The 24,915-nt window shown below is 42.1% G+C and overlaps 3 protein-coding genes, 1 long non-coding RNA gene and 2 pseudogenes across 6 annotated transcripts in view; 2 read left to right on the plus strand and 4 right to left on the minus strand.

Annotated features, from left to right (window-relative positions):
* Positions 1–2,222, minus strand: part of LOC131685847 (myotubularin-related protein 4) — a 96,680-nt gene extending 94,458 nt beyond the window's left edge. The window contains exon 1 of one of the 3 annotated variants that reach the window (XM_058969840.1): positions 2,084–2,222. The gene's annotated coding sequence lies outside the window, so the exon portion shown is untranslated. The other 2 variants (XM_058969841.1, XM_058969842.1) reach the window with 2 other exon arrangements.
* Positions 2,223–5,664: 3,442 nt separating this feature from the next.
* On the plus strand, positions 5,665–6,098 carry LOC131683232 (uncharacterized). The gene is made up of 3 exons (XR_009304441.1): positions 5,665–5,738; positions 5,802–5,954; positions 6,020–6,098. It is a non-coding gene; the product is annotated as an uncharacterized LOC131683232 (long non-coding RNA).
* A 1,136-nt stretch (positions 6,099–7,234) lies between these two features.
* On the minus strand, positions 7,235–10,157 carry LOC131682225 (reticulon-1-A-like; annotated as a pseudogene).
* Positions 10,158–10,534: 377 nt separating this feature from the next.
* On the minus strand, positions 10,535–11,658 carry LOC131681128 (peroxisomal multifunctional enzyme type 2-like; annotated as a pseudogene).
* A 1,021-nt stretch (positions 11,659–12,679) lies between these two features.
* On the plus strand, positions 12,680–13,798 carry LOC131685849 (mitochondrial fission process protein 1). The gene is made up of 4 exons (XM_058969845.1): positions 12,680–12,852; positions 12,975–13,102; positions 13,222–13,331; positions 13,396–13,798. The coding sequence occupies exons 1-4, from the start codon at positions 12,801–12,803 to the stop codon at positions 13,562–13,564; spliced, it is 459 nt and encodes a 152-aa protein (XP_058825828.1). The 5' UTR covers positions 12,680–12,800; the 3' UTR covers positions 13,565–13,798.
* A 5,633-nt stretch (positions 13,799–19,431) lies between these two features.
* On the minus strand, positions 19,432–21,410 carry LOC131681129 (pickpocket protein 28). The gene is made up of 5 exons (XM_058961839.1): positions 21,295–21,410; positions 20,662–21,239; positions 20,027–20,606; positions 19,716–19,968; positions 19,432–19,662 (listed from the first exon to the last, which is right to left on the minus strand). The coding sequence occupies exons 1-5, from the start codon at positions 21,408–21,410 to the stop codon at positions 19,471–19,473; spliced, it is 1,719 nt and encodes a 572-aa protein (XP_058817822.1). The 3' UTR covers positions 19,432–19,470.
* Positions 21,411–24,915: the final 3,505 nt, after the last annotated feature.

Raw genomic sequence — 24,915 nt, forward strand, 5'->3', positions numbered from 1 at the left:
ATCCAAACAAAACTTCAATGTTTTTTTCACGAAGAAACGATGAACAACCGGAGTTCGTCCCTTTTAGTTTTTTGATTTTGAGCTACTGTGTGCAAATCAAGTCAATCACGTTCGAGTTATATTGGATTCCAAACTGAACAGTTCTGCTCGCATTGAGTTCAGAGTAAAGTAAGCGTGTATGACTTTAGGCCAGTGCAGACAAACTTTTTTTGGGGTCTCAAACCCAAATGCATCTATTGGATTTACACGACAACTGTACGTCCAGTACTGTCATACGGGTGCTTTGTGTGGTGGCAGAGGAGAGAGATGATGACGGTTCAATCGAAACTAAACCATCTGCAAAGAATGGCTCATGGCATTGACTGGGGCTTTCGCGACAATGACTGCTGCCTTTGAGGTTCTTCTAAATATCAACACCATTACACATACACCTTAAACAAGAAGCATTATCAGATGCATATACAGGCTGCGGGTTACTAGTCTTTGTTCGACTGTGTTCACAAATGGTTACATGGGGTAAACAAACTCTTGCTCCTAGCAATATTACACTTACATGTAGTTTTTCTTACAGAACATTCCCTCTGAAGATTTCCTCTCGAGAAGAATGGTTGTCTGGCTATATAGAGAGACAACAACAAAAGCAAGTAGCTTGTTACACTGGCGGCTCTTTGATGAGGAGACGTGCTGGTGTCTACTGTCGCGAAATGAGATTGGAACAGTCTCATGCGCTAGGTAGATACTGTACTGTATTCCAAACAGACCCTTTCATAAGGCTTGTATGGCAAAGTTATAAACTTCTGCATCGATAATCAGGCTGCAATCAAGGCCCTTAGCTCGGACAAATATCGGATCAAGCTAGTGATTGCATGTCGAATTCAACTAGAAAAACTTAACATTGACAATACCATTAACTTCTTTTTGAACCGTTCGAGGAGGTTCGGTAGCCTTGATTCAGGTGTGAAATGTATTTCAAACGAATTTCGTAGAAATGGATGATGTACAGATCAATACGTCCAGCATGTGTGTAGTTCTTAGGAAGAGATCAACTGAACAATGGAATATGCACATCGTGTAATACAGCCTTATTACTATTATATGATATTTGAACAAAGAAAGTCAGCGTCGACCTACCATACTGCGGTACATAATCTAGTTTACTTATATTCGCATTGTTTTTCACAAAACGTTCAACTTACTATTATAGGTATTCGATCGAGCAACACCGTCTTAAAACTCATACTTTTCAGTGGCGCTTGCGAAACACACCGAAAGCCGATCTGGCAGCGCCACACAGACACACGGGCCGATGTCCCGTGCGACTTTGAATTCAACCAACTGATCGGTCCGCTCTCTCTCACCCGTCCGTCGGTCGATGGTGTGTGCACCAGTGTGTAAGGTCGAATGTTTTTATTAAGGTCTTCGTTTTCGACTTTGAGGTGTTCTTCTAGCGGTGTGCGATTTTTATAATGGATTTTTTTGTTTTTGTTTCAACTGAGCAATTTTTATTACTCGTACCGCGCTACTTGTCTTCTTTTATTCTGAACTCTCCAGAGCTTTTGCCTGGCGTTTCGACTGCTCAAGCTGGTTGCTCCGTTTCTCGCTGCCCCGATGTTCTTCACGCACTGATAATTTTGCGCTGCTTGCTGTGCGAAAAATATGTGCACTATTTTTCCATTTTCTCTTCGCTACCGATTACATACCTACTTCATTTTTTCCGATATGCGAAGCAGAAAATTGTACCTTGGCTGCTAATAGCACATAAAATGGAGAAATCACTATTCAATTGCAAAATAACTGGAAAATCCTCGACATTCACAAAGCGATCGGTAATCACGTCTTATCAAGTGGAAAATTCCTCCAACGATTGAAACGTCAAAAAATGAAAAACTTCAGCCATCACATCCAAGTAGCCATCATCGAATTTACATGATAGGGTGCAAGGAAGAAAAAAAATGCAATTCTTTCACTGGAATTTTCGCCAACTCAGCGTACGCGAAAAGGTCAACCAACACCGAAAACCGATTATTCCGAACCGACGAAACACTTTTCCACAGTTTACACTCCAAATAAATGAAATTTTTACCCGAATTGCTAGAATTTTCACTTGTAAAACTGCGCGACAGACGAACAGAGCGTATAACAACGTTCAACAGAAACACACCAATCGCACACAAAGTACTGCTAGCTGCTGGTCGTCGTCTTCGCTTCACTGTTACCTGCTGAGTCGGTTGTATAGTAGTAGTATATACTCAGTGCATACGGGAACATACGTATACGACAGGGAAGGAGCGCGTCATTTACACAACAGACGACCGTGGAGCCTTGAATGAATTGCACAAAAACAGTCGCTTGTGTGGGTGATTATTGACTACCCACACTAACGTTGCGCGAGGCGTAAAAATATAAACAGCCCATGGTTGCCAACATGAAAACAACGTTTGACAGCGATCAAGATGAAGGGGAAGGTGGAAACATTTGTCGTTATTAAGTTGATCTCTTGCTAGTGAAATATTTTGAGTAATTCGTGTAAAAATGCTGTAAACTGTTTCCCTCACAATATACCTCAATCGGGTTTTGCGATTATTTTTTTTGTTTTCCTGGCGAAATAATCCGGTATCATTGCTTTTTCAACGGTAAAAGAAAGGTCAATAGATTTAATGAACAAGAGGAATCGGCAGGATTAGATGGTTGGTTGGATGATTATTCTGCTTTTCATTAGTCAGAGTAACTCGGAGTAACTATTACTGAGGAATTCCACGAAGATCCGTCCGAAAATAATTAAAATCCTGACCGACCATCTTAGATTTCTATGAAACTTTATACATTTCATCGGCATGGAAGACTCAACATTTTCCACAATCAGTAAGATTATTTTGATTCAAGAGCAATTTTTCAAAAGGGCGTAAACATTTCTACGTGCATTATTTCAATTTTTTTATGGTTCGATTACTGTATTTTAAACAGCAAAACTTTTTGAGAACGAGTTTCATAGAATGAATATTTATGTCCGAAAAAAATACACATTGAAAAAAATGTTGTGTCATCTTTCATAAAAACAAAAATTTGTGTTAAAAATTTAAATTATAAAAAACCCATTTTTTCTGATTTTTTTATATTTTGTCAACCTCAAGAGAAAAGAAACATGTTGAATGTGATTGTACGATGGAGAACTTATCGGTAAAAAAGTTTTTCTAACAGTAACTTTATAAATGTTTTTAAATTTCATACTAATTGACATACAAAACTATAAATTTATTACAAAATATAATTCTAAATTTTCTAAAATGCGATAGTTTTCGAGATATTTGGTATTTTGCTCCTACAAAAACAGTTAATTCGTGATTATGCCCTTTTAAGTTATTCGAATTACCCAATTATAAAATGTCAAAAATCTAATGTTTATCGTTTTACAGACATAAAAGAAACCTTTTCAGTGTCTTTGGATCATGCAGAAGCTTTCAATAAAAAAATTTCCTAACAACAACTTTCGACATATTTTGATAATTCATACTATTTGCAGTCAAAAATACAATTTTATTTTTGAATATAATTCTAAACGCTATTTTAAATCAAAATGCTCATAACAAAAATTTTCTGAAATGTAGTAGTTCTCGAGATATTTCAAATTTTGTTTTAACAACACAATTCTTTTGTTTTATTACAACCTTTTCAGAAGTTATTCGCGTTTCTCCATCAACAACAATAAGTTTTCGAAAGGCTCATAACATTTCCTGTAACTTTCTCGTTGACATCAAGGTGATGTTGTTAACCATCTGAAAGCTATACGAAAGCAATCAAAATACTATTCAACCATAGGGTCTTATGATTAAACTAAATAGTTCGATCATATTTGAATTTGGAAGTATTTCGGGGCGATATGCGCAAAAAAATTGTAAATTTATCGTGAGATGGTTGAATTATATGCGTTTAAAATTGGACCACTTTTCGTTACATACCATTTTTGTGGAATTTGCAAAGTGCACCCCCATATTGAAAACAAAAAAGTAGTCCTACGTCAAAAAATACTCGAACTTTAACCCGTAAAATATAACGATTCCACATATTGTTTGAAAGATACTCTGAACAGTTCGTTGGGCTTTTAAATTAAACGATGTTTATTAGGGTATACCAGATAAAAATTTTACCTTTTACGTTTACCTTATAAACAAAACAATAGATATTATGGTTATTACTGATTTAACATTGTTCGACGCAGAGTTCTCTCAGTAGATTTACAATAAAACTTCCCGTAACAACTAATATTACTGTCAAGCGAAAAATGATACAATAAATTCATATTAAATGCTACTGTTTTTGAGCAAAAAAGGTGTGGGAAAAGTCAATTTTTTAAATGTTAAGATACATACACACAGAAAAAATGTTTAAGAAAATGAAATAAGAGTTTTTCTTAGCAAAAAACAACCAACGCAAACTCTTATGTGGTTTTTGTTTGAGGCGAAACTGAGTCAGTTCCTAACCCCAAGTGCTGTCAAAATGTATGAACTGACAGCGGTTGGGGTTAGAACCTGACTCAGTTTCAGCAAATACAAATTAAATACGCCATGGTCCCATACAAACGAGTAATCAATTTTTGGCTCACCGAACAAACAAAGTACACAATTCGTCTGTTTCGTTTTGACAGGTACGATATGGCGAAAAAAATGAAACTGGCAAGGTTTCCAAATCAAAGTGTGCTGTTTTCGTTCATTTCCGAACCACTAATAAACAATCGGTATCCTTGGTATCATTTGCTCTTATTAATAAAATAAAAATTTGAGCTTACAACATCCTGTCGAGTAATTTTACAAAACAATATGCTGCTGAATTGGTGTGTGTCAAACCACCAGTAATTCCGCCGATTTCAAAAGAAGATTGATCGAAATCCTACTTTGACAAGCACAAGGATTCCGACTATGGTTTTCAGCACGAGTTTGAACTTTTGCCGGAGAAGTTTGCCGATCGTACGACGAAGAATTCCGATCTGAAGGAGAACACTCACAAGAATCGTTACCCGGATATTAAGTCTTACGATCAGACGCGCGCAAAGTTGTCGACGATGAACGGACTGTCCGGGTCGGATTATATCAATGCGAGTTTCGTCATTGGTTATAAGGAGCGTAAGAAGTTTATCTGCGCGCAGGGACCAATGGATTGCACTATTGTGGATTTCTGGCGAATGATTTGGGAGCAGCATTCGGAGATCATTGTGATGCTGACTAACCTGGCGGAGTACAATAAAACGAAGTGCGCCAAATATTGACCGGAGAATATCAACGATTCTACCCAGTACGGAGACATTATGATAACGTTCATGCCGGATAACTATTACGCGGATTATATCATTAGGAATTTGAAGGTTGGTTGCGAATAACTATAGATTTTTAGCAAATGGATTAAATAAATTATTCTACATTGTAGGTCACGAAACGAAACGTCGATTCAGCCGGTGAAGAAGTCGAAGAGACACGATTCATTTCCCAGTACCATTATCTCACCTGGAACGATTTTATGGCTCCTGAGCACCCACAGGGCATCCCCAATTCATCAAGCTCATTAACTCCGAATACTCATTGCAGCGGGGCCCAATTCTAGTTCACTGCAGTGCCGGTGTCGGCCGGACGGGTATGTTTGTTGCGTTGAATACCCTAATGCAACAGCTGAACGAGGAGGGTCAAGTGTCCATTTTCAACACAATTTGTGATATGTGATATCAAAGAAATTTTCTCGTACAGTCATTGGTAAGTTTTAATCTGACAGTAAACAAAAATGGTCACTGAATTAAACTTTCTCCGCTCGCGCAGAAACAATTCATATTTTTATATCGAGCCCTCACCAAATTAGCGTACTTTGGAGACACAGAAATTGATTCAAAATTATTAGCCACAGCAGTAGACAGTCTGAAACAGCCATCAGCAGATAATCCGGATATTTGCAAGTTGGAAGCACAATACCAGGTAGGTGGTGAAATATTTCCTTCGCCAAGGCGAAATATTTGACCGGAGATATTTGATCTTTTCAGCAAATCAAAACCTTCCAAGAGGATACTCGAAGGATGACTGCCATCGGTGGAAGTGAGGACAATAAGCCGAAAAACCGTTCCGCCACGTGTGCTCCTTACGACAAGAATCGGGTAATATTGGCGCCGATTCCTGGTCATGATAATTGCACCTACGTCGACGCGTCGTTCATTGATGGGTACGACGACGAGAATAACTATCATAACGCAGGGCCCGATGGAGAATACCAAAATACTGTGAGAATAGCGCCGCAGAGACGGAGGAGTGGGCTGATAAAAGAAGCGTGCTAAATATAATCACCACTTATTTCATTTATGTTAAGGTTGAACAGAGAAAGGGCAAAATTCGAAAACGAAAAAAGCAGTTTTTTTTCCATACCGCGTGTTAGATTTTCAAAAAAATCAATCAGCAGCACTGTATCAACATTCTACATAAGCTCTATGAAGATCTAAAACACGGTGTCTTTCTATGAAGATCTAACACACGGTGTTGAAAACAAAACTGCTTTTTTCGTTTTCGATTTTTGCCCATTCTCTGCCCAACCTTAAACACATGCTGAACCGTTGAAAAAATCGTGCTTTCAAAAGCCAACAACATCTGTGCATTGGAACAAAACTATTAATCCCTTGTCCGAAGATTTGAACAAAATCAAAAACACAATTAAATTTGATTCGCTACTTTTAGTACTGTCTCTTCAACAAAACGATCCTTAGTTGGACTTGTGTGTTTTGCTGAATGTTCATCCTATCTGTTTGGTACTAAGTGCTAAATTCATCTCCGTTTAACTGGTTGAAAGATTAATATAATGACTATATGCGTCCTGTTTTTCTGAAATGTGTGTATTCGCGGATCTCATCCAGAAATCATGGCATTTAAATCAAATGAAACGGAAAGGAGAAATAGTTTTGTTCTTCATCTATTTATTATTTTTCGCGTCGTCAACATGGTTTTCCTTAGTAAGAACGTAGTCGTTGATCTAGAATCCATGCTTCACTATGACTTGGTATTAAAACGGATATATTTCCATTAAATTGATTTCAAAATAAAATATACGATTTTCGTAAGTGTTTTGCACATCTTATTTTGTGGTTGGTTGCATTAGCCTTTTCCCTTGTTTAAGAGTTTGTGGTTGGTTGCATTAGCCTTTTCCCTTGTTTAAGAGTTATCATGTTAAATTAAAAAAAATAAAAGGGTTTTTACAATTACAAGCTATCAACTTATTTCTCCTTATCTGATTCGGCTTTCTTTCCCAAAGGAACGGCCACTTTTAATTTTTCGGTGATTTCCTGAATTTTGCTTCTGACGAAGTAAGTACGTAGGACCAAGTAAGCGTCAATCGACTGCTTGTTAGTTTCGTAGACCTTTGGCAAGGTGAATAGTGCAACGAATGCAATGATGACACGTTATTCCGTTAAAAATGGCACCGAATATGTTAAGCAGTAAAGGACAACGCCAAATTTGATAGAATCGATTACATCTTCCACCAGAAACGACAGCAGAGCGTTGGCATGCGCTACAGCAACCGTGGTCAGCTTCTGTACTTGCTTCTGCGATAGGGTCAAATCAAAGTTCAGGTATTCTTTGAACGGGTGTCCTTCGGAGGTCTTTTGTGCGGCTTGAAGTACGTTCTTGTAGATTCGGAACGAAACGGTTCCGAACAGGACCAGCAGCAAAACGTACGAGAAAACGCTGATCAACGAAATTAGCGACATGGCGAGCAGGATTGTTAGGCCACTGTCGAACACGATTGCTGATTTCTTAACATCACGCCAGTAGATCAGGGATTCCACTTTCGGGTGCAATTTCTTCGGCTTGAACCAAGCATCCAAACCAAACTGCTTGAATAATTTCTCCGCCTGTATACACTGATCAGCAGGTTTACTGCAAGAAGCTTCTACCGGTTTCGGCCTTTCCTCCGATGGTTGTCTCACCGGGGTCACCGCTTTTGGAGTAACTGCTTTTGGGGTGACAACCGGCGACGGGGCCGCAACTGATGTGGGATCGGGAGTAGCCACAGCTGCATCAGCAGCAATAGCAGAAGTTCCACGAATTGGTCCTTTTTGTTGTGACTGGCGAAAGCACTGAATATATCTTCTTTTTCTAAACTATCGGAAGCAGGAGCACCGGATGGCTCTTCAAGTTTTTGATTTTGTGCGGTTGTGCTTGAACGAACCTCGGCTTACGAGTGCATGTTCATTTAAAAGTCATAAATTTTCAAACATAACAACAAACCAAAAGCTGTGTTGTTAGTTTGACAATATTTCATCAAAGTATGCTGTCATTCTGACAGTGTACCTTTATCGGTGTACCTGGGTTATAAAATGTGTCCTTGAAAAATCGTTAGAGCATTCCGTATTAACATATTTGTATTTGGTTTCAGGTTCAAGCGAAATCGCCATTAGTTTAAAAATAAAACTTTTGTTTTGATTACTATTCTTCATTTGCTCAAAAGTAAAACTTTTACTTTGATTATTATGTTTGATTAATTTAAAAGTTTTACTTTCAACCTAATAGTTGGCGCTGGTTGATTTTTGCTAAGAGCGGGACACTCTTACTTTTACCAATTTTTTTTTCTGTGTACTGTAGGATTTACGAGATACACGGAAACGAAAAACTACCTAAAATTGAGTTCCTTTGACTCAATCTCGTGGTATCGTGGGGGAACTTAAAATTAGGTAAACCAACGACACGACCTGAAACTTCATGAAATCTTTTGAAGAGAAAGTGTGCGAGTAATTTACCGCCAGTTACCAGTTCATTGAGTCGCCCCTCGATACGACCAAAAAATATTTTTTTCAGCAACACTTTTTGTTTATTTTATTTTCTGTTGCTGTATAGCAACCATTTTATGTTTACAAGTAGCGTTCTTTCGTTCGATGTGGAAGGAAAGACAAGCTTTGAAATCCCGCTGAATCATGTTTCCCAGTGTAATGCCGGAAAGAACGAAGTTACAGTCGAATTTCACCGGAACGATGAAGCTCCGGTGAATTTGATGGAAATGCGGTTCCACATTCCAACAGCGGAATCGGCTGAAATTGACCCTGTCGAAGCATTCCAGGAGCAGGTGATGAGGCAGGCTTCCGTAATTTCTGCGTCTGGTGACGCAATTGCTATATTCCGAGAGATACATTGCCTGATACCGCGCGGTCGCTACGACATTAAAGTATTCCAGAGCTTTTTCCAGCTGCACGGTAAGACGTATGATTTTAAGATTCCGACGTCGTCGGTGCTGCGGTTGTTCCTGCTGCCGCATAAGGACAACCGGCAAATGTTTTTCGTCATTTCGTTGGATCCGCCGACAAAGCAGGGTCAAACTCGTTACCACTTTCTGGTGACGCTGTTCCAGATGGACGAGGAAACAAACATCGAATTACCCTTCACCGAGGTGGAATTGAAGGAAAATTATGAGGATAAACTTACTAAAGAGCTCGCTGGACCGGTGTACGAAGTACTCGGAAAGATTATGAAAGTCATCATAAACCGAAAGCTGACCGGACCGGGAACTTTTATCGGGTAAGCTTTGCTTTATTTGAATTTTGCGCCACAAGTTTCCCATATGGAAATCATAAGTTTTACTTATGAGTGAAAGGAAAATTTGCCATTCAGTCCCTATCGAATTTCATAAGTGGTACTTATGAAATATTTAAGACATTCTTAAGAGGTTTATACGATATACCCACGTAAATCATTGAAATGCTTTATGAATTTTATATAGGAATTTCTTTGATGTTCATAGGTGTACTATATGCATTTGGATCGTAAAAAGAAATAAATACTAATATTTGTTTTTTTTCTAAGAACAAAATATTGTTAGCTAAGCTTACATTGAGTTATTTTGCTGGGTGAGTTTGAAGAAACCTGATATTTCCAAAGGAGCTCACAATCGCCTAAGTACTAGTTATGCTTCTGTTGTGTCAATATTTATTTTCTGCAAAATAAACAAAATTTTATGAAGCAAAAAGTTTAAAAAATGTAGATAACAACAGTTACATTGATTCCACCAACTTGAAACAGAGTGCCAGAATAAGTCCGTTTCCAACAATAGTTTTTTGTTTTTCATTTTCACTATGCTGAAATGAAATTTTCACAATAACAATGTTAAGATAAACATAAAACCCGCAAACAAATTCCATTAGCCATACTTATGAAATACATAATCGTCTAATGGAATCAATATTGTGCAGGTTCATAAGTCCTGACTTAAGAAATTCTTAAGCCTTTTTTCATCAGTGTAGTGTAACTGTGCTCGAAATGTTTTATTTGATTATTTTTATTCAACAGAAATCTGAAAAATCCGACTCGGAACCTGAATCAGAAGCGTCGGCAAGTGAATCCGCTGAGGAAGAGGAGGAAGCGGACGAAGCAAGCAGCGACTAAAGTAAACTATCGGGAGCGAAAAATGGATTCTCTTTGACCTAAATATTCTCACGTTTGCACAGTTGGATAATACATAAGTGCGTAATAGACACCAAGACAATTCAATGTAAAAGCGCTGTTTTATTTACGTTTCCGCACTTTTAGTCGCACTTATTATGTGCGCAATGCGCTATAACAACATTAAAGTTAAACTTAAATGTTTCTGTAACGGAATTTTCGGCATGCTTTCCCTCGCGTAACTTTTCCAGTACGTCTACTAAAGATATGCTGGTTTCACTGATGGCATTAAGATGTTTCCAAACACTCTTAACATACTCTGGTGTAACATCATCATCGATTGATGTACGAAGAATTGATCCTTTTCCCCTAACAAAATGGACCTATGTGGCCCAACCAGCTGCACTTTCAATTATTGCCTCCGTATTCTGACAGGATTGATGACACAGATAAGCAACGACCGGAGCAATCAATTTAGGTTCTGAAAATCAAAGAAAAAATGAATTTACTTCGCCAGTTTTAAATTCAATGAAACTCACTAAGCTCATTGAACAAAACCTCTGGAAGTATTCCCTCGGTCATCCTTGACGCAGCCGTTGGAACGATTACATTGCATTGAATGTTATTTTTAGCTCCCTCGATTGCGACTGTGTTGGCTAACCCGACCAATCCTAGTTTGGCGGCACTATAATTGGCTTGGCCGAAATTTCCATAGACACCGGAGTTGCTGGATGTCATAATTATTCGACCATAGTTCTGTTTTTTCATGATCGCCCAGGCAGCTCGCGTCGTTAGGAAACTACCTTTCAAGTGCACATCATGAATAAGATTCCAGTCCTCATCGGAAATGCGAGCAAGACTCTTGTCTCGCAAAATTCCAGCATTGTTAATCAAAACATCAACACGGCCAAATGCTTCCATTGCAGTCTGAATAAGTTTATCCCCATCCACTACGGAGTTGTAATCTGGAACCGCGGTTCCGCCAGCCGCTCGGATTTCCTGTACCACATTATCGGCTGCATTCGATTTGCCCTGACCGTGAAAATTGCCACCCAAATCATTCACCACAACCTTTGCACCGCGGGAACCGAACAGCAAGGCATATTCGCGACCTAGACCAGCACCGGCACCGGTAACGACCACCACTCGGCCATCGTAGCGCAGTTGATTCTCGTTAGCTGATACCATTTTCTCTCCGCACCCAAGCTAATTGACCTCTGGAATGAGCAAATTCGGCGCCGGGAAGCTTATTTGTTCACCAATAATCATAAAATTAATTTTAAAGTATTGAAGATTCCAACCAGTTTATTTATAATCACAATATTGTAACCATGGGTTACTGTTATTAGAAAAAATATAGCAACAGATTCGTCAGAGCTGCTAGTTTCATGAATATTTTAAGCAAACATCAAATTTGACATTTCCAGTTACCTGAGTCACTGAGGGGTAGTCAGATTTGAGATACAGTTTCGGAATGCAAGTGTCTAGTCGTGTCGTTGGGTAAACCGTGTTGAAGGTAGTTTCCATTTAACCACGGCAAAAATTACAACTCATTGATAGGTTTTTTATACTCAAATTTAAGTTGAATTTACCTAATTTTGAGTTCACCCCAAACAACTCAAAAGTACCTTCCTCCACGGAAGACCTCGACTGAGTCGAATCTCTCTTTTTGTTTTTGACAACACTAATAAGTGCGAAAGCGACGCACAACTCAAAAGTAAGTTAAAAGAACTTTTCTGCAGGTTGTTTTATTTAACCGTGTAGTATAAATATAATAGTAAACTAATATTGAACTTTGGCTTAACAAATAATTGTATTCAATATTTGTATAAATTCCCTCAAGCTTTATCCTGTTTTTGTCTTGTAGCAATAATATCAAACGAGAGAACGATTTTAGGTAAGCAGGCCTTGGTTGTTGTGACAGAAAATCTAGCTTCAGTTTTTGGAAGGAAGTAGATGAAATGATTTTCATTAAAATTTACTGTAGAAACGTTAAAGTTTATTGTTTTGTATTGTAGCGAAAGGGCGAATGACCATTTGGTTAAAGCCCCCAATAAACAATTACAATGACAATTATTGTAGCGAAACTTTAGACTTTATTGTAAATTATTGTAAATTTCTAGTCGGGAAGGGATCAGCGAATTTCTCAATTATTTTTCTCGTTTAATTCTGAGTGTATATCTAATATTTTATCTTAAAAATGAGTACAATGAAACAAGCGTGTTTATAGTACTCCGCCAACCTATAACGCCAAATGTCATTTTTTGCCATTTAAACAACAGAACAGACTGCAATTTGAATTTGATAAGAAGAGTTTGTACTCGGATCGGATTGAGATATTATTTATATATTATATTTCGAATTTTCGGCTCAAACGTAGTTCTTCTATAGTCTATTATACTATTATCGATGTCAGTCATTGAAAAGGACCTCTACCGTGATACACCAGTGCGTTATCTGGGTAAGTTGGGATGTGTATCCCGTGTGGCGCCAAGATCGTTCAGAGCCATTGTTACATCATCACAGTTACTAGAACTTAGCACTTGTAAACATGAAACTGAATTCCAAAACGCTACTTTTTAGGGTACGCAAATGAGGTCGGGGAGGCGTTCCGTCCAATCACAAAGAAGATATTCGTTCACGCTAGCTACGGTGTCGCGATTTGCTATGTACTTGCGGATACGGCGGACAAGTCCAAGAAGCAGTATCAGGTGAGTGTTTTCATTTATTTTGCGGACTATATTCCAGTAATTACGTGAGAAACTTAATATAACGAAGAATATTTTATTTTCTGAATACTATCAATATGTTCTAATGAAAATTGTTTTAGAAACCAGAAGTACTGGGCGGTGGCCCACGTGGGGCAGCAATTGCAACCGGTGACACCTTGATTTGGCAAATGTTGGCGTCAGTTATTATTCCTGGTTACACCATCAATCGGTGAGTAGTTTTGACGCGCGTTTCTTCCCCAGGACTGCTTCTTTAATTGCAGATTTCGTTCCAGAATTTGCTGGATGTCGAAGAAGGCCCTCGCTATGGGTAAAGTTAAAGGGCCACTGCGGAAGTGGGCACCAACTGTTATTGGTTTACTGGCGATTCCGTTCATCATTCACCCCATCGATCGCGGAGTGGACTTCGTGATGGATGAAACCTATCGGAAGTTTTTTAAATAGTGCCAATTGTAGCGAGACCTGGTGTTAACTGGGTTCATTACTGAATTGTATTTTATTCTCGAACGCATAAATGACAAATTAGACGATCTCGAAAAAATAGAAAAAAATCGCTACGTTATAATAGCTAGTTACTTTTGGGTATACCATGCTGTGATAGGCACAAACGCTATTTAGCAATCTGTTCAATCTGGGTGCTAAACATTATGGATAACACGCAATAAATCGTTACTATTATATTCTTTTGTTTGATTCCGATAATTTCAACGATGCTATATCGTTGTCGCTTTATCCATAGAACAAGAACGGCGGAAGCTTTGAAAGGAACATCAGCAACCAATTTGCATGCCAGATACATCCCAGTGGTCCATAGCAGACAACCTTTCTCCAGATTTACTTCTTCGCCATGCATAGAAATTAAATTCATATTCGACTTGCGTAGAACCCTATACGGTCCTAGGGCTGTCTCAGGGACCCGTCTTACCCGCGCACAATTTGCCTCCTCCTGTAACGAGATTATGCATAGTAGCAACACCATCATCATAAATGACAGCAATTCTACCTTCATCCGGAGTAGTTTCTCGCCAGCAATTAGCGACCAAACAAAACAATTGCAATCCACCACTTCTTCGTACGACGTGCGATGGCAACGTCAAGAAGCTCTAGATAGTCGACCCCAACGTGGCTCAATGGACGGAGGTTCGGAGTGATCCGTTTGTAGGAAGCGGAGCCATCCTTGGAGACCATTTGGTGCACCTTGTGCCACATACATGATGACGACACCTTTCGAACTACTGCGTGTATTTACTGAATATAAAAATGCTGCTTCAGCACATTTTTGCCGTTTCTCGATACCCATTGTCGAACTTCTCGAGGTACTGTTTGACTGATAGCGTGATTGCTAGGTATTATCACTGGAAACCTTAAACCACACGGAAGAAACTTCGCTCGTTTGCTTCTACCCTACCCCTGTTTGTTGTTTGTCCTTACGAACTGCGCGGAACTAGGTGAGTATGTGGAATCAACGTTGCCACGCCCATAACATAAACCTGCGGTGCGTCGGTTTTCATCTCTCTGAACAGGAACCTCTGCGCCTGTTTGTCCTCCTCTCGTATACGAACTTGAGTGTCACCTCCGAGTGCAACAGGTTTTTCACGGAAGTGACAGATCACGCTTGGAAGCGGCACCAGTATACCTGGTCCTTTCAGCGTTGAAAATTGCGCGTCCTGCTTCGGCAGCATCACCTTATAGACTGTGTGTACCAGGTATCTGCTACGCCGCCATGATTTCAAAGCCAAGATCTAAAACGTCGCATTCAGAGTTTTTAATAGTTCTTTATAAACTGTGGTCGCGTTAAGGTCGATCCACAATAAACATAATCGATTTCATTCCACACAACTTTGTGATGGTCCAGTTCGTTTAATTTGTTGGTATCATGGCGAAAAGTTTTTGTTTTTCACTGACATGTTCAAAACAACACTTTTGGGATGATCCATAAATGACGTAGCATTTTTGAGTGATTTTTAGCACACCCCTCCCCCATCGTAGCATTTCGTCACAAATCTCTAAATACCCCCCTGGTAATTACGTAGCTTGACGGTAACTCTCCCCCCCCCCCCCTGTCCGCGCAAATTAAAAAAAAATGAACGACGATGTTAGTTATTCCCCTTGAAAAAGCTACGTAGCATGGCATGACCCCCTACCTCCCTGTCGTCACACATCATCACAAAATACAAAACTCCCCCCTCCTCCATATAATGCTACGTTATTTATGGATGGTCCTTTTCTTCACTTTTCGGTCCAATTTTTTCACTTTTCGACAAACATCTAAAGATCGAGTTATACCGTACGGTATATGATTAGTGCAGAACGAGCTTCAAGCGAAATGAGCAGAACAATCTGAACTGTCAGTGGGGCCCATAATTTGTGTGCCCGCTGAGATGTTGACTTATGTCAGTTCAATGCAAACGGGATAGGGGTGCCATATTCGTGGTGTGTACGTTTTCCAAACGAAACTTATCCCTTGATTCTTGCTTCCGTCGCACCTCTTTCTTCTTCTCTATCTCACAGCCTCGATTGGTTCATGGAGTGGCTCGACCTATAAGCTTTGATTTAACTCTCGACTCTTCTCTTGCTTGTTGTCTCCATCTATCTAAGTCGCCGTTTAGTTCTTGTCCTCGTGAGCGGTTTAGGTGCTGATTCATTGTGCCATTTAGCTCGTGTTTCCGTGAGTCATTCAGCTCCGGCCTTATCACGATCTACTTGGATAGTCCCCAACGATGAACTCACACTCCTCCGACCGATAGTTCCCCGACGGAGGAATTCCCCCCGACACCGATACCTGCTTCCTTGAGCCATTTAGCTCCCAGCTTTATCGAGATGAACTCGGATATTATCCTACTCCGACTGAGAGTTCCCCGGCAACGGAATTTCTCTCTGTACCGGTGTTTGTCTCGTGACCCAATTAGCTCCCCTTTTCGTCACGATTCTGTCGGGTAGTCCACGGCGGCGAATCTACCCTACCATGAATTCCCCGGCGGTAGATTGCTCCCGACCCGATGTACCTTTCTGTGAGCCATTTAGCTCTCCGCTTTGTCGACTCGGTCTAGTCCCCGATGGCCTAGCCTACTCAACGGGCTAGCCAGTTGGTGCTGAGGTCCATCCAGCGATTCCGGGTAAGGCGTAGCTTCCGGTTCGCTGGCGCCCGGCGGGGAATTTGTCCCGAAACCCGATTTGTGGTTTCCCGGCGGCGTTCTAGCCAGTGGTGGTACTTTGTTGGTCCCTTCGCCATATCCTCTGCAGCTCGGAGAGTATACTCGTAACCACTCTGTTGATAGCGTGCCAGATACGCTCATCGCGGCACATCTCTTCGACGATATTGTCCACTGTCACACCAGGCATACCCTTCGGACTTCCTCGAATCTAGGGCATTCGAAGACTACATGTTCGGCGTCTCTTGCACGTTCACATACTCCGGGAAAAGGGGTGACGAAGCGTGTCCAAACCGATGCAGGTACTACCGGAAGCATCCGTGCCCTGACAAAAACTGCGTCAAATGGAAGTCACCTCTCCATGTTTTCTATGTACCCAAGCAGACACATTTGGGATGAGTTGATGGGTCCACCTTCCTTTCTCCGCGTTGTTCCACTCTTGCTGCCACTTAGCCAACGAGTCCACTTGGACCAGTCTCCTTGCATTACGTTCATATCTCCACTGGTAGCATTCCACGTCCTCAGCCTGAGTGATGCAGATGGGAATCATCCCGGCAATTACACATACCGCTTCCGACGATATCGTTCTATACGCACTCGCGACACGAACAGCCATTAGACGAAACGTGCTTGTCAACTTCGTCCGGTTCCGCTTTGAGTTCAGCGCAGCAGCCCAGGCCGGTACTCCATACCTCAGTATTGAGGATGAGACACCCGCCAGGAGACGTCTCGTGCTGCCTCTTGCTCCCCCGTGATTCGGCATGATCCTTGCCAATGCGTTAGTTGTCCTCGCAGCCTTCTCACATACATAGTCGACATGGCTGTTGTAATTTAACCGATCGCCGACCATCACACCCAGGTGCTTCAGCGCACGCATCGATGGGATGGACTGTCCCCCGACGCTGATCTCGACACGCTGGATTTTTTTACAGTTGCTGATCAGCACTACCTCAGTCTTGTGATGAGCCAGCTGCAACTTGACTTCAGCCATCCAGGTTTCCACGATGTCTATTGTCTCTGCCGTCAACATCTCCACCTCCTCAAGGGTCTCGCCGGTTATCGTCAGGACAACATTATCTGCAAAACCGATGATCTCAACTCCTCTGGGCAGTTCCAGTGTTAACACTCCGTTGTACATTATATTCCAGAGCGTTGGGCCGAGTATGGAGCCCTGAGGTACTCCCGCCGTGACCCTAATCGACCTCTTCCCGATGTTCGTTTCGTAGACCAGTACTCGGATAGTCCGGAACCCGCATTCTGTGCAGCGCTGCGGCGATGGCGCCCCAACTAGCACTGTTGAACGCGTTCTTCCCGTCGATCGTGACTACGGCGCAGTAGCGGTTTCTTCCCTTTCCGGAACCCGAACTGCCTCTGCGATAGTCCGTTCTCACTTTCAGCGTAGGTCCTCAGCCTGTTGAGGATGACCCTTTCCAGAAGTTTACCAAGAGTATCAAACAGGCATATAGGCCGATACGATGCTGGATCTCCTGGTGGTTTCCCTGGTTTTGGCAGCAACACCAGCTTCTGGATCTTCCATTTATCCGGGAAGTGGCCTTCGTCCAGGCATTTCTGTAGGACTCTCCTGAACACGTCCGAAAACGCCAGGATCGCAGTCTTCAGTGCCAAGTTAGGGATACCATCCAGTCCGGGAGCTTTCTTCGTTTTCAGCCCTTTTGCCGCAATAAGGAGCTCGTCGTTGGAAACTTGATTGTCACCAGCATTTCCACCGTCTGCATCAACGTACGCTGTAGGCGGCCATACGATTGGGTCGTGCTTCGGGAAAAGACCCTCCACGATCATTTTTAGTTTGTCAGCGCACATTTCGGCTGGCGTCATTGGACCCTTGATCCTGGCTATAACACACTTCTCTGCACAGCTCCTTGTAGCAGGTGGACTTGCTTAGCACTATCTCGCGTTTAAAAGCAGCCCTGGCCGCCCGGATTGTTACTTTATACTCTTCTCTGACCGCCTCTGATCTTGCGGTATGTGTGTGTAGGTATGTGTGTATATATGTGCGTATGTGTCAAATAATGTCACTCATTTTTCTAAGAGATGGCTGGACCGATTTGCCCAAGCTTATTCTCAAATGAAAGGTGCAACTTTCCCATCGGCTGCTATTGAATTTTGGATCAATCGGAATTCTGGTTCCGGAATTACGGATTTAAGAGCGCGGCCACACAGAAATTTCCCATATAAACTATAGGAAAAATTATAAATAGAATTTTTATTTTTCATGCTAAATGCCTTTAAGGTGCATGAAACGTCGAGATTTGATGCAGACTCAGAGAAATGTTATGCAATCACTCTGAAAAACGTCAACCTATTTTTTTTTACTAGCACAAGGTTTCTGGATTTTAAATGGGGCGTAGGTGATGGTATACGGAGAGGGGTTACCCCCCCCCCCCCTATACTGTTCACTCCCCTCCTTTTCAAATCCCCGTACATCACCCCTCCAGCCCTCATACCCTCCATCTCAACCCCATCATCTTTAAACCACCACTATATCACAAAGCATACCAAATTAAGCTGGGGAGTCGTTTGTTCGTGGGACTTTCGCCCTCCTCACACACACACCCGCATGACAAAATGAGTTAGCAAGCAGGTAACATTGATCTAATGCTGATTAGGCTAATGAAATATGATATTTTTTTTCTTTCAAGTGTTTCACCGTCGACACGTAGCTCATCAAGTTCGTGGCTGGCAAGCCATTGTGTATAAGTACAAAGTGTACTAAGAATGTCATGGACATTTCCACAATTATGTTGAACATAACCAGCCACCGAGCCATAGTTTAGAGAAATGAGAAAGGCACAATTGCACCGATAGGTGGATTAAAACAGGTTTTTTTCTGTTCATTCTATCGTTCGCTTAACAGAGCCTCTCTTTTTGCCTCAAATAGTTTGCATGGGCTGGCTGCATTTGACGTTCGATTTTTTGCTATTTGCATGTCTCGTCTTAGGTCATAGCTATATCATTCCGTGTTAATCTCGTCGTCATTACTAGTTACTTCCTGATTGCCATTCTTTTTTGCATACACACTTTCAATAATAACGGGATTGCCACACCTTTATTTAATTGGTAAATAACCCAAATGGTTAAAGCCCAGTGAACAAACAAACAAAACTGGTAATACGAACAGGACAAAGCCGAATCCGTCATTCCGTTGTGCATAGGGTTTAGCCTCAATATTATATCGTATTATTCATAGAAGGGGAAAGTTTTGTTACTGTTCAAAGAAGTTCTACGAATTCGAAGGACACTCGTTAGCCAATCGGATGCTTGCTGCGCTATTGCGACGACAAATTGTTTCATTTGCCTTGGAAAGTTCTGTACAGGGTTTGCGTCATCGATAAACTGCACACGACGTTGGGATTTGTGAGGATACTGAAACTAGAATTCAATTAATAGCTCAATTGATTACATCGGAATCGCATTTTACTCACTGCATTACTGTAGAACAGGTTGAAATCTCGATCACGATTTAGTTGCTTTTCCTTTTCCCTTCGCTTGGCAAAGAGTGGTCTTAGAGTCATAAAATAGATCACTTCTGCTAGAGAAATCAGCGAGAAGCCCATAAACAGACCAAGCAGACCACCTATATTGGACAGGAAATCCGTGAATCCCACCAGTTCACCCTTGATCAAACTTCTGAAGTATGTCTCCGAGAAGAAAATGTATATTAATGCAATGTTTTCTCTGAATAATAGTAAAAAATTACAGTTATTTTTACACCAATGAACTGAATCTGACCTACCGAGCATACGAATCGTTCTGTGTCAACAGCTTCTCACGAACCTTGAACTTTCCAACACAAAGCTGCGCAGTCGAAAGATCGGAGGAGTAACTAATCTCGAAACACCCCGGTAAGCAGCTGCACATTAGACTGGTGTTCGCTGTGAATGCGATCGATGATCTGATCTCTTCATAGCAACCGGCATCGGCCTTACCGCAAATCTTAGTGTCTTCCTGAAGCTTCGGCATGTAGTACAGTACACAGCCGCAGTTTTCCTGAATCAGTCGAGCTTCGCACTCCATTTCACAGTTGTTTCTCGAATACGTCCGGTAGTAGGAGAGGTTGGCTTCGTTGGCGAAGACACACTGCCGCTGGGGTTGTGATACCTTACGGATTAGGTAGGATGCGTCGCTTAGTTTCGGGTTCACGACTAATCGGTTTTCAGAGCCGACTTTGATGTATTGGGCGTATTCGGCCATCTTGGGTGTTTCCGTTGGGTTGTGCAGTAAAAGTTTGAATCCGTACGAACTGGTAGATGAGCAGAAGTAGTCGTTGACGTTGGCGTCCAGGATGACGGTCAGACCCATATGTGCACCAGTGCCTAAAATGCATAATTTTTCAACGAGTAGTTGTATCTTATAGCTGTATCTTCTTACCTGCGATAGCCCTAGGAAAACTTCTGTTAGTTCTGACTCCAACAAACCCTCCCTCCGGTGTCCACTCGATCGGTTCGAACGGATTGGTCGGGTCAGTCACTTGTTCTGTTGTCAGATCTTCGTGCTGTAACAAAAACGAAGGATCCACTGCGTTGAACGTACAGCACAGACCCTCATCGGTCAGTACAGGCTGAAACATATGGTCACACTGTTGTACTTTCTGCGCATAACGACAGCCCCGAATCATTTGATGACAAGGCTGTGTTGCGTTCAGCAGTAGCTTTCGCACGACGGACCACTTTCCTTCGTAGCTCGTTAGGTTGACGTCGCCATCCAACGAGCAAATACTGTCCAGCACCATCTGTTCGACACTGTTCGGTGTGATCCTTTCGGCTGCAGTACGACGCGCCTGGTTCATGTTACAGATCGTGACCGCCGGGAAGGGAATGTTCCGGATGTGCGTTGCGATAGGATTCATACCTATGATAATCGGTGTCGATTGCCACTTCTGGTAAACGTTGGTGATGAAATAGATTGATAGAATCGACACCGAGATGAAGGATATTGTGAAAAAGATTCTGCCAAGATGAGAATTGGTTAGTTGTTTGGGTCTTGAGATATCGGGAGAAATACCGCTCAAATGAAGATAAGCCGATAGTTCCAACGTATTTTAATCCATGAATCGTAGTATTCAGACAGTATTCCCGGAAGTTTTCCTCCATTGTAACTTTGGGTGATTTTGCTGTCATAGAGAATTATATTTGAATCATATTCGTTGCAGTAGCTATAGTACCTCGGTGTTCTATACCTTGACCAAATTGCACAAGTCTGGCGGAAACTTCTTTTGGCGCTTTTCGAGCTCGTCCATCATGTGGTATCCACATAATTTCTAAAACAATGTATCCATTAATAGATTAAATAGTGGTTTGGACTCCCAACCTAAAACGTGCCAGACACTGAAACCTAATTTCATTCGTTTGCTACAGTGACATGTTCAAGGTAATAAGAGCACACAAGATTCGTTTGCATGGGAGAGTGTCTCCAGCTGTGGGCCGGTCCTGGCTGTGGACCACCTGTGATTTTTGGCGTGGGAATTTTTCTAGTGCTATAAAACTTTATACTGTGATATTCCGGTTCGGATATTACATCGCATAGGTAATAGAGCAGTGGGTATATGGTCAAGTTCCCCCAGGTAGTGCAAAACTATTCGGGGGAACTTGGTGTGCACAAAAAATAGTTTTGCTTTGTTCAGTTTGATAAGCTAGGGTCTGATACCTGCGGAGCTTAACATGCAAGGGAAATACGTATTGTTTGGTCTGAGTAGATGATGGTTTATGTTTTTGGTTATCAACCAATAAATAATCTAAGAATAAATTGGGCTTTCAAAGAGTTACGGACAGGCACAAATATATTTGTGCTAAGATGGGAGGGGTTGGTGCTGGGCCTGTGGTCTTTTTCTGATATGGTCCATTCTCGTTGGTACGGAGGGTACATGTGGGTTCTGCTAGCTTTCGACTCTTTTGACTTTTGGGTATGTTGGCTGGTTCAGGGAAGTAGTGCAGGACTGACACCTGGGAGAATGTTCATTATTTCACTCGATCAATTACTTTGGCTCTTGGAAATGACAAATCGCTTCCTCAGATTAATGAAGTTTCAGTGGTTCAAATGGGCATTCGAGTCGAACAGATCGGGTCGTTCGGAGGATTGGTCGGTTGCGAAAGTTGATATCTGCCAATTATCCAATGCAGATAGATTGTTTTTGTGGAATTTAAAACAAACAATCACTACGCTGCACATTTTTCTAGTCCACATCATAACTAGATCAGGGAACTAAAGATCAAGAAGATATATAGCACAACTGTTGTGAACAAAGTATTCGCGAGTAAGGGCCTGTTAGTATCTTTTATCATATTTATTGATTGATCCGTTTCAAACCCAGGAGACGAAAGAGGAAAATAGGAACAAGTTCTGAACAGTTTCAATTTGAAATTAGTTTAGTATACATAACGATGACTCGTGTATTCGTTTTTTGGAGCAAGCCTCAATCCGGTGATAGCGTAGTCCTGTCACTAAGTTAGTGTCGGACTCTGATGAGACGAAGTCGAAACGCAACTTCCATCACTAATTCATCTTTTGCCTTTCTCATATAGAAAGGTTATGCCATCACTCTGAAAATCGTCAACCTAATCCTGGCCCGGAAGATTAATGTCGTTTTTGCTTGAAGCTAAACTGGGTCAGTTTCTAACCTCAACTGCTGTCAAAATGTATGAACTGACAGCGGTTGGGGTTAGAACCTGACTCAGTTTCGGGTTCAAGCGAAAACGCCATAAGTGTCATATATCATTCAACTCAGTTCGTCGATATCGGAAAATGACCCAGCATACGTTCAGTAGTTAGACCATACCACCGATTTCGTCCATCGTGTGCCAGAGTGAGGGATTCTGAACGCCTCTACCTCCACATTCGACATTTGCCTGATCCCCCGGGTTCAACTAGAAATGACTACTTGGGCTGGGGCTGTGCCCCTATCCCCGCCTGATTCCAGCTCTAGCTGGTCGTGCTAGTTCGCTGGTCTCATTACCGCCATATCCAACGATTCCGGTTGAAGGGTAGCTTCCAGTTCACTGGTGCCCAGACGACCCTATACTGGTGGTTTTACGCGTTCAATGCAACTCGGCTGAAGCTAGCCTACCTCGACAAAGAGTTCCCTGACGAAAGAATGTCTTTCGAAACCGGGAGACTGCGGTGCTGTCCGGCAGAGTGCGGAGGTCTGTTCAGCGATTCCGGGTGGAGGCTTTCTTGCGTTTCACTGGTGCGTCGACGATTCGCTACGGACTACTCGGAATAGTTCCCGACGCTGTATCTTTCCTATTCCGACGAAAAGTTCTCCGGTTGTGGAAGATCTTCCGTAACCGATATTACCTCGGCAGATGACGAGGTCGGTCCTGAGATTCTAGGTGGAGGGTGACTTCCATTTCACAGGTTCCGCGACGACCATTTGCCGGCGCTGCTCCACGATCTACTCGAACTAGTCCCCGGCGGTGGGCCTACTCTGACGGAGAAATAGCCCGACGTCGAAGTTCTCTCGAAACGGGAGCGAGATTTCGGTTATGTGCCGGAGTCAGTCCTGCGATTCTGGGTGGAGGATAATTTCCGGTTCTTAGGTGCCTACCGTTGACGACATGTGTGCTCAGTCTAGTCCTCGGCGGAGGATTTCGTCTACTTCGGTCACGCATACTGGCCTCTTTTATCTCTCGTCAGTAGACCGACTTATCAAGTGCAAAGGTCGGTCCGGCGATTCCGATTGGAGTGTAACTTCCGGTTCATCGGTGCCTCGACGACTCGAAGTCCACGTGCTCAAGCGTTTCCTCTGCATTACCGCACGCGATGCAGAATGGCGATCTTGCGTGGCCAAACCTGTTCAAATACTTCTAGGAACAGCTAGGACCAGACAAGAACTTCATCCATCTAGCGTTTACAGCGTTATTACACTGATGTTGCCACTTGCCCAAGGTATCAGCTCGGGTTCGGACTCTTCTCGTGTCTCGATCCCTATAACACCCGTTAGCTTCTTCGAGTAGTAGGTTTATGGGAATCGTTCCAACAGTGTCTGCACTCATGCAGGTACTTCGTATCTGAGCTCCGATGTGATGCTGCTGATCACCGAATTGTCGGGCATGATCCGAGATAGTCCCGAGATTACTTTTACGGCCCTCCCGCTCAATATGGCTATTAAAGCTTAACCAATCATTCATTATCACTCGCAGGTGTCTAACTTCCCACTTTGAGTCGATAATTCACTTTTTGACCGAAAGTATTGCTTGCTGCACTGCATTCCGGCTGTTTATTAAAACCATCTCAGTTTTGTAGTGAGCTAAAGCCAGTTTCTTCTAGCACATCTAGACTTCCACAGCTCAGTGGCGAATACTTTTACTTCTTCTAGTGATTCGTCGATCACTAGAATCACGTCGTCGTCCGCAAAGCCGACAATCTTCACGTCCTTGGGGGGAGGGGAAGCTTCAGCACTCCGTCGTACATAGCATTCCAAAGAATTGAATTGAGTATGGAAACCTGTGGAGCGCTAGCTGTTACGGTTACATTTTTTTCCAGCGTCAGTTTCGTAGATCAGTTTCCGATTCTGAAAGTAGCTCTTCACAATCCTACAGAGGTACTCGGGAACTCTCAGTCTGTGCAGCGAATTAGCAATTGTAGCCCAACTAGCACTGTAGAAGGCGCTTTTTTTTCGTCTAGTGA

Source organism: Topomyia yanbarensis, chromosome 2, assembly GCF_030247195.1.
Source record: "Topomyia yanbarensis strain Yona2022 chromosome 2, ASM3024719v1, whole genome shotgun sequence".
NCBI classification, from domain to species: domain Eukaryota; kingdom Metazoa; phylum Arthropoda; class Insecta; order Diptera; family Culicidae; genus Topomyia; species Topomyia yanbarensis.